General features: G+C 42.0%; 1 protein-coding gene across 1 annotated transcript in view; it reads left to right on the top strand.

Annotated features, from left to right (window-relative positions):
• Positions 1–1,153: 1,153 nt before the first annotated feature.
• The window catches only part of pum1 (pumilio RNA-binding family member 1), a 30,217-nt gene continuing 21,193 nt past the window's right edge, over positions 1,154–10,177 (top strand). The window contains exons 1-2 of the mRNA XM_037693338.1: positions 1,154–1,249; positions 8,675–8,847. Of these exons, the coding sequence (XP_037549266.1) occupies positions 8,686–8,847 (162 nt within the window). The 5' untranslated portion in view covers positions 1,154–1,249; positions 8,675–8,685. The remainder of the gene's footprint in view (positions 1,250–8,674; positions 8,848–10,177) is intronic.

Raw genomic sequence — 10,177 nt, 5'->3', positions numbered from 1 at the left:
AATACACTTAAAAATCAAAATAAATTAACGATTACATTGTACTAACCAGTGTACTTTGGTTTCTAAGCACAGTATACCCACTACAAAAATGTAGATTACACCACTGCATATAAAAAAGAATGATGTGATTTCTAACAAAGTTAAATCTGGTCCTCTGGACATTCAAAAAAACAACAAAAAAAACAAACAAAGCAAATCAACAAAAAAATGTAGAAACGTTTCGTCTCTCATCCGAGAGACTTCCTCAGTCTGAGGTGCTGTATTCAGCTCAGTCTCTTAAATAGCACCGTCTCAGAGTGGATCAACCAGTTTTGCTGCTGACAACCAAAACCAGCTGATCACATGCTCAAGAAGGACCATCAGCCTAACAATGGATCATTAGCACACTGATGGCTGTTTACTGTTCACAGAGGGCTGAGTGATACTAGCAATCACAGCATTGTAAGAGGGGGACAGTTGAACCCGGAGGCCTCCACCCCTGTTTAACGATGGACGATTTCTTTTTCACAAAGATGGCCTCCTTTACTCCTCTCTCAAACCATCGTTCCTCTCTGTCCAGGATGTGAACATCTTCATCCCTGAAAGAGTGACCGCTGGCCTGGAGATGAGTGTAGACCGCAGAATCATGGCCTGATGATGTTGATCTTCTGTGCTGGGCCATTTTTTTTTTTTTTTGAATGTCCAGAGGACCAGATTTAACTTTTTTAGATTTTTCTACCTGGATTATTGAGCATGCATCAGGATAAATGATGTGATTTGTTCTTTAAAAATATCAAAAATGTTGGTTATTGAAAGATAAAAGGCATTCTGCATAGTCACATGGTTCGTTGTGACTAGGAAAAAATAATTTATGAATATAAGCCATACATTTCTTTAAATATATATACACTTTTTACGGATTTTTAGGCATCTTAAACTTGTTTTTTTCCTAATATACACTCAGTTTTGGAAAACTTGAAATATAATTTTAATATAAGTAATGCTAATTATATAAATCAAACTCTGATGAGGAAGAATGCCATTTTGACGAGTGCTGCTTATAAAAACAACTAAAGATAGAAGCGAGGTCTGATTATATGATACAAGGTTCTGCCCTAAACGCAATGAACCCTCCGCTCCCTCTCAGCCCTTCCCGTCATGCTGCGCTGCTGCCTGCTCCTCCGTCGAGCCGCCATGTTGTTGGAGTAAAAGCCTGGGGTGTCGGAGACAAACTGGGGCCAAAATCCGCAGCCATCCACCCTCTTCGCCGGTGAGTATCGCTTTTTCCCTGTTCGCGGTTGCACTAGGCACGGCTTATGAACCTATCGGTACGGATATTGTAGCCACGGCGGCTCAAAGAGGGGTGAAACGGGAGAGTTTTGTGATCTGGAGCGGCAGTCTCCCTTTCTGCTGCCTGCCTCCTTCCTCCCCTTGTGTCGGTCTTCCGCTCCAGACAGCTCTGGGCCTTTGTTAGCATCAGCGTCAGCGGGGACCCGTGTCGGTAGACCGACTGAGACCCCCCGGGGTGTTCGTTTGTAACGTAATTATAACGTTGCGGGGAGGACCGACGCGGTTGAAATCGTTGCGTGACGGCTGTGTTCGGCAGCCGGTTTGAGCTTGTGACAGGAGGCCGTGTTATTGTTGGTGGACTCGGGCTGTGGAGCCTCCATAGCTGGTCCAGGTTGAGGTGAGCGGCCGCAGGTGCCTCAAACGGCGGAAACACCTCAACACCCGCCTTTCTTAAAACAATTTACACCGAGACAACAGTTTTCTCCGCCAGCTGCAGGTTGGCATTGTCACACCCCTCTGTGTGCCCGGTGTGCGGTGGATCGATCCCCGGTGTTGAGCGGTTTACCCCCCCGGGAGGACTCCGCTCGTTTCCGGGTGCTGGAGGTAACACGGGCCGGGGAGCCTCGTCTTGTGGACGAGTGGCGGATTTCCGGGTGTTTCGCGCACAGGAATGGAGAGCTGACATTTCCCTGACGCTGAATGGAGAGTGACAGGAAAACAAAGGCAGGACTGGTTCAGAGAACGACCAGTTGTTGAGCAGGTTTGTTTTTATTCTTTCAGGAGCTGCTCAGCGCCTGGTCGGGTCTTTGACCCGCGTGGTTTTCTCTGGGCTTAGCAGAGAGCTGGAGGGTTTGAAGAGTCCCAGTGTCAGACTGTGTCACACAAAGGTAATTATGGCCGTGGCTCAGCTTGTCATTTCCACATGGCCTGTAGGGACTCTAATGCCAAACTGCTCATTTGAAGAGACTGGTGCTTGTTGGAGAAGAAGAGGCAGTAAAATACAGATTATACTACGCTCACTGCTTCTCCGGGGTTAAAACGTTTACTAATTAACTTAAAAGTTCTAGTTGTATACCTAATGATTACTTTCTGGGTTTCATTCACATCTGTCCATCTGTTCACGAGATATTTTGCTAACTGACAGATAAGCTCTTACAGGCCCTTTATCGTCCACCTTGCCTTTCTTTAGCAGGTTCAACACTCTGTCCTTCACTCCGCTCTGGTTATAAGTAACCACGCGACCTCTGACCCTTTCAGAATGACCACCACTAGGTTCATGTTAGGTTTATTTGTCATGTGCACAATCACAAGGTCAACAATGCAATGAAATGCTGAGGACGAGAAGAACCATCTTGACTCGCCCAAAAAAACCCAACAAGAAATACAAAAGCATGCTGCAAAAATACTAAAAAATACTACTAAAATACTAAAAACATACTAAAAAAATACTACTAAATACTAAAAAACAAGGCACCAAAGTTGAAAAAGGCATACATCTACAGTGTGGTTTGGTTAATAGTGAGGTTCTTTCATCATCGTGGTTCTGTTCGGTTAGCGGCGTGGTCTTGTTAGCAGGTCCAGTCAGCAGCTTGATGGTAATAAGGACCGCAGCAGCACTAGTTTGTGTCTCCGTCCTGTAAACAAATCTGTAATCTCCTCTGTGCACACACTTTTAGATATGTTTCAAGTAGATTTACCGTATTTTCTGGCGTATAAGTCACATCAGACAAAAAAAGCATCATGAAGAGGAAAAAACATGTATAAGTCGCTTCAGCGTATAACTCACATTTATTATGCATCACTGCTGACCCGTCGCGTTTATTATGCGTTTATTTAATGGTAAAAACAGCTTCATTTCACCTGGGCGCCACGGTTCCATCCATCGCAGCCGGAGTTGTGAGCTCTCCAGCTCTCCTCCACCTGCACCAGCTGAGTGAAGTGAGCGGGCACCGGAGGACTCGCTGTTGCAGTTCTTTGAAATTTAAAGCGTCAGTCAAAAATTGCGTTATGAATATGGAAGAAAAAAAAACATAAGTCGCAGGACTGACAAATCTATGCACAAAACTGACTTGTACGCCAGAAAATACGGTATTTAAAACACCAAGTACCAAGTTTAAGGTACATCCAGGCTACACCAAGCTGTTCTGAAACATTTAACAAGAGTATTGTCTAAAAAAGTGTTTAAAGTTATTTTTTTTATCCTTCTGAGGCACATGTTTGTGATGCCGCTTGACTTGTTTCAGTTTGTTTATTGAAGAAATCAGAATGAGCACTGACACCTAAAAACATAGTGATTTGCGTTACGAGTGTAGTAAGAGTTTGTTTTTGAGGCGTCGTCTTTCTGTGACTGATCGATCTGCAGCCGTTCTGCTGCCTGAGCAAAGTTTAATCACAAACGTTCCTGCTTAAAGAACAACCAGAACCAAAGATATTAAAGTAATCAGCACACTGGGGTGGGTGTCACGCATGAATTAACAATTTGTTGGTGGTGTTGTTTTATGGTTCTTGTGCAATACCAAAGTTGGCATTGTTTTAATAGGTGTTCAAAGTTTAAACCACTTTATTTGGATTAAAAATACAAGTTTCAGTCGTTCACAATGTTCTAACGTGCATTTTGTTTTACGTGAGCGCAGCGACTTGCATGTTCATATTTTAGCTTTTACTTTAACTTTCTTTAGGGAATCCACAGATATTTGTATTTTTATTCAGCTATTCAAAATTTTAAATGCATAAAGATATGTATGTGGACCACTTAAAATCATTTCACAAAGACAGTATAAATAATGCATGCTTTATTAATTTTAGTTTATAACATTTACATTGACAGAAGTTAAAGTGAAGCATCCAGACAGTCATGATGAATCTAAAATATTTGATTTTCACCTTTTAGAACTAAAAGTGGTTTCAGTGAGAGGGAAAGAGAAAAGACAAACGGCTGCACTCGTCCAGTTTGCTTCGAACTTGAGTAGTTTGAAAACACGACAACGGTGGAACTACACTTTGGACTTTTTATTTTGCTTTAATAAACAAAGTTAAAACACAATATGTAATCTAAATTAAGTCAGGTCCTCTGGACGGATTCTTCTTTGGTGAAATGTTTCATCTTTTATCCAAAAGACTTCTTCAGTCTGAGGAGCTGCAACAGACTCAGTCATATAAATAGCACCTTCTCACAGTGGACCGACCAGTTTACCGCTGACAGCCAGAACTATCTACTCGCGTGTAAAAGGAGGACCATCGGCCGAACATTCGGTTGTTGGTGCCTTGATGAACGCAATAACAGCATTGTAAGAGGAGGACCACTGAACACGGAGGCCCCTGTTTAACGATGGACGAGTTCACTTCACAAAGATGGCTTCCTTCACTCCTCAAACCGACATTCCTCTCTATGAAGTATGTGCACGTCTTCATCCCTGAAAGAGTGACCAGATGAGTGTAGACCACAGAGTCCTGGCCTGATGATGTTGCTCTTCTGTGCTGGTCCATCCTTTTGGCCAGTGGCTGTTTAGTTTCCCCGATGTAAGACTGATCACAGCCCTCCTGTGTTCATCTTTGTGATGAACCAGTCTGGATCTTTGTGATGAACCAGTCTGGATCTTTGTGATGAACCAGTCTGGATCATCACAAAGATCCAGTCCTCTGGCACAAACGGAGTAATATAGTGTATGCTCAGTGCCAGGAGGGCTGCATTTCTGGATAAATACTAGCTAGCTGTCAAATATTCTCCAGATGAAACTTGCAATTTAACTTTGACAATCAAACAACAATGTGCACACTCTTTATTTAGACGTAAGGTCACTTAGAAACACGTTTTATTCACTTTTATAGTGTGTCTGGGTGTAGTTTAGCAACATTCAAATAGTTTTAGTCCAACATTTTGAGCGCAGTTACCTTTAAGCTCTTCAGTGTTGGTCATTCTCACGTGTATGAGGTAATGCTGACGTCCTCTGAAGTTGTGCACAAAGATCTTTAGAGTTGACATCGTTTTTGCTTCATTTGTTGTGCAAGCGTGTTAACTATTATCTTTTACTGTTGGTGCTAATCACAGGGGATTGTTGTCTTTTGTTCATAAACTGCAACAGCAATGCCTTGTGTTGTGTGTGTGTACGGCACACCTTCACCCTTGCGTAAACGGCACTTGTGTTAACGGTTTTGTGGGACGTTGCAGCTGACTTCAAAGTTTCTGGTTGGTCAGGTACTGCCTTTATATCAGGCTAAATCAGCTGAAAAGAGACGATTTGAGCTAGTGCCGACTAGTTTTAAGAACGGTCGAGGGGAGCTGTAACCGTTTCATCAAAGTAACCAGTCAGAGAAACATCACTTTTGGCTGGTAGTGATAGTGGTTGGTTTGTTAAACAAATATAGACGTGCACACCTTGCCCCACTCATGTTGAAAGGTACCGAACAGTTGGTTTGTGTCACTTTGGCCGAAGCTAATAGTTTTAACTGTGCCAGATAACTTGTTTCACCTCGAACAAGTCAAGCAGCGAATCAGTGTTCAACCTGAGTAATCTTCTCGGTCTGCACTGAACACACAAGTTGTCAGATGCGTCTTTAAGATGCAAATCGTTCTGTGAACGTAGATGATCTCCATATAAGGAAGGTAGTCACAGTTCCAGTGTGTGGGATGTACTGCTTGGGATGAAGATTAGGAGTGGATGGATGGAGGGCTGGTTCATGAGTGCAACGTTTACTTAAATATTTTATCAAATGCTGCTCAGTTTAAAACATTTTAATAGCCAAGACATTTGTAATTAATTAATAAATGATCATTTAATTTAGCTGCCTCCCCGTAAAGTCTTTTATTAAACCTTATCCTTGGGTCAAAACTTCTGCCCTCGTCTTGCAAAACTGTTTTCTAGGTCGTTCATGTTAGTGTCCATTTCTTCTCACATTGTACTCGCAGCAAGCTTTGTGCCCACATTAAGTATTTAATTTACAGGAGTATACATTAAAAAAGATAGATTTCATCCAGTTTTTTAGTGATTGCTTATTATCAGCTTGTTTTTTAGACCTGGACATTCAGGACTGAAGTCTCTGTGTATTTTTTCATAGGAGAGTTCCCTTGCAAGTGTCAAAATACAACTCTGTCCATCCAACTTGTTTACCCACTTTTCTTTTCTGGGTCACGGGAGCTGGTTCCAATCTCCAGCAGTCACTGTGCGAGAAGCAGGGGACACCCTGGACAGGTTACAAGTCCATCGCAGGGACACAAAGAGACAAACAGGACAAACAACCATTAAAACTCTCACTCACACCCAGGGACAATTTAGTTACCAATTAAACTAACATGCATGTTTTTTGGTCTGTGGGAGGAAACCAGAGTACCTGGGGGAAGAAAAAAAATTCACTGGGAGAACATGCAAACACCTCCCAGAAAGTGTGAGAAGACGATCCTGCAACATACATTTTAAAATGTATGCATAGAATGAATCTTTTGTGACAAAGATGAGTTTGAGATGCCTGCAACAAGGAATTGTGTTGCACATTTTGCTAGCATGCAAATAGTTTCTATGTCGCTCTGTGATGGACTTGCGACTAGGGGTTGAACGAGTATATAATTTTAAAACTCGACATTAACATAATAAAACTCGAGTAGAACTCAAGTATTTGATGACGAATTAGATCTCAAGATACATAAATGAATAAAACCGCAAAAAAAGGTAATTATTTACAAAAAAAAAGACCAACAAAACATTGGGAGCGTATATTATGCTCCTACCATTTATCATACTGCAAATAAGTCACAGGAAAAACTAAACTATTAGTTATTATTATTAAACTACAAACGTGAAGAAACATGCAGCTTAAACCGAAACTGGTTCGGTGGATTGGACCCGGTGTTACACCATACTCTGTGACCTGCAACAGTGCAACACCGCCCCCTACAGTCATACGGTGGTCACATAATATGACGTCACTACGGATACTCGACGTTACATTTTTAACCTCGATAGATGTCCTAGCAATCGATGTGTAGATTACTCGAGTACTCTGTTGATGCCCTACTTGCGACCTGTCCACGATGTTCCTTGTCTCTTGTGCAGTGACTGCTGGACATTTGCATCATGTCCAGCAGTCACTGCAGCCCAGAATGGAAGAAGCGGGTGAAGATAATGGATGGATGAAAGTTCAGAATTCAAGTGACCGCACTGAGTCTCAGGGGCTCACATTAGGAAATTGAGAACCTCCTGAATGTTTTGAAATTCTTTTGCAAATGTTGTTTGCAAACTACTGTCATCAACAGTTTGAAGCTCAGTGAGATGCTGTGTTTAGGGGCTGAACTCTAGTTTCACTGAACTACAGTTGGCAGTGTCTAATTTTTGTTTTCTTCTGCTAATTCTGTTAGCAGCTATGTAAGCTTACATAATTGATACATTAACCTCTTCTTCACCTGCTACAGTTCTGTCTCCTGGCAGCTCTCTTGATGAATACAACAGTAATTTCTGTTGTTGTTTATAGTCCAAGATAGTTAATTGGTGTGGGGAACTTATACTTGTACCATCAAGTCAAATGTTTGCCTTTGAAATACTCTCACAACCATCTGCTGAGGTAGTTCTATTAGGGCTGCAGGGATTTAAGAAAACAAACAATATTTAATATTGCAATATGCAACTTTAAAACAGATTCCCAGCCGGTTTTCACACCTGATGGGAACAGAGGGGCCTCGACTGTGAATTAGAGGAACAAAGACCTACTGTTTAGGTTTTTAGATGTGAACTGCCAATCTACATATATGTGTGTATGTGTGTCTTATTTCACTCAGCCTTATAACCTGTATCTCTCACTCTCTGCTCTTTGAATTGAGAAAGCTCCTCGGATGAGGAGCGAAACGTCTTCTGTTACAAATAAAGTCCAGTTGTTTTTGTATTGAACGCTTTTTGAATATTTAATATTAAACTTTGAAATGAAAAACTCAACTTCTCTTCTTTTGTCTCAATGCTTAGAAACCTTGTTAGTTTTAGCATCTCAGACATTATCATCTAAAGTGGAGGTGGTCAGTGAGGGTCCCATCAAGTAAGCCAGATATGTCCATGAATGCATTTTACCTGGAAATATTATTGCCTACTATTACTGGCAGTTCCAGCAGTCCTTTATTGCATTGATATTGTGATAGTAAAACAGTTGTAACATGTTGCACTGCCCTAAACTTCATTCTTTGAAGATGATCACCCATGAAAGACTGATAAGGTCACTGTCAGATCTTGGCTAGATGCACATAAAGAAAAGCTTTGCAAGCTTCTGAAGAACTCGACACTTGTGCTGTTCAGCCTGAACGCCACAAACAGAACGTTTTATTGACTAAATTCTGTTCTGAACTTGTCAGATCTTGTCAGACATTTGTTGTTCTGTGTTGAACATGTTTGCTGTCATCTACATAAGACGTGTGTTTTATTCCTGGCAGGCTGTGGTGGAATGAGCAGCGTGTGTGTGTTGAAGAGGAAAGCAGTGCTCTGGCAGGATTCATTCAGCCCCCACCATAGAAGTACATCTCCCAACATGCCTGTGGTGCTGAGCAGCAGAGGACATGCCCCCCCACCTGGACAGGCCCCTCAGGCCACACCCCCTATCCAGCAGGTAATACCCACTACTCTTTCACAATAAAGCTGCATCCAGACATTCGTGCAGGACAAGTACTCGTACAAAATTAAAACACGTTTAACATGTTCTGCCGGAGACCTAATTGTCATTGGGGAGAGGCTGTTTTTAAATTGGTTAGTGCGAATCCTGATCAAGCCCCCCCCCCCCCCACTTCTCTATCAACATCTGCACTCTTGAACCATTTCTTTTCATTAGGCTCATAAAATGTGAAAGTCGCTGGGCTTTTCTGACAGCGACCAAGATGTTAGCTGTGATGTAGGTATCCACAAATAAAAAAATTTTGCCCTGGTCCAAACCATCATGATTTATTAAAAAAAAGTAAGAAGATTTGTGCTATGCTTCCTAAAGTTGATGATTAGTTTTGTTTTTGTTTTTTGTGTTTAGTGACAGATTTGTTTCGTGATTGCTAGTACACTACACCAGCTTCTGGACCTTGTCCCTAAAGGCTGACTCATCACCATCCAATTAGCCCCACCATTGTTGTCACTGGCAAATTTTATGCTGGTGTTCGACAGATGAGCAGGTGTACAGTCAGTACAATGTGGGACTTGGCACACATCCTTGTGGTGAGCACGTTGGTGGAGGAGAGATGAGGTCCAAGTTCCACAGTCAGTGGACGGCCCATCAGAAAGTCGTTTATCCAGGTGTAGTTGTGTGTAGAGCAACCCCAGGCCAGACAGCTTGTTGAGCAGGATGCTGGGAGTGATTGTATCAAATGCAGAGAGCTGTAGACAATGAAAAGCATCCTCACATAACCCCCACTATGCTCCAGATGGCTGAGGGAAGAGCAACAGCAAAGGCATTTTCTGTAAATCTGCCCCGCCGATGGGCAAACCGGTGCTGGTCCAAGACGGGAGGCTGCTTTGTAGTTGTTGTTTTTCTTTTTTAAGCACCAGTTTCTCAAAGTACTTCATGATTACAGGTGTAAGTGCAACAGACCTGTAATCATTTAGACTGTTGCTGGTTGATTTTTTTAGGAACAGGGATGATGATCCTGGTCCTGCTGCTGTTCACTTTTATATTTTTTTATATAACTAGTTGTGTTAGTTTATTTTTGCTAATGTTGTTGTTTGCTGCAATTTGAGTAGGAGTGTAACGCAATTTCAATTTCTATGTATGTCCTGTACATATGCAGAATTGACAATAAAAATCAATCAATCAATCAATCAATCAATCAATCAATGATGGTTGATTTTCAGTAGAGTGGAACAATGGTTTATGCCAGGGAGCGGTTGAAGATGGCGGTAAAGGCAGCGGTGAGCTGGTCAGCACAGGTTTTAGTACTTTCTCTGGTATTCTATCAGGG

The sequence above is a fragment of the Nematolebias whitei genome, chromosome 19, assembly GCF_014905685.2.
Source record: "Nematolebias whitei isolate Nwh7 chromosome 19, NemWhi1, whole genome shotgun sequence".
Lineage (NCBI taxonomy): Eukaryota > Metazoa > Chordata > Actinopteri > Cyprinodontiformes > Rivulidae > Nematolebias > Nematolebias whitei.
This window is presented reverse-complemented; position numbering and strand designations above follow the sequence as displayed.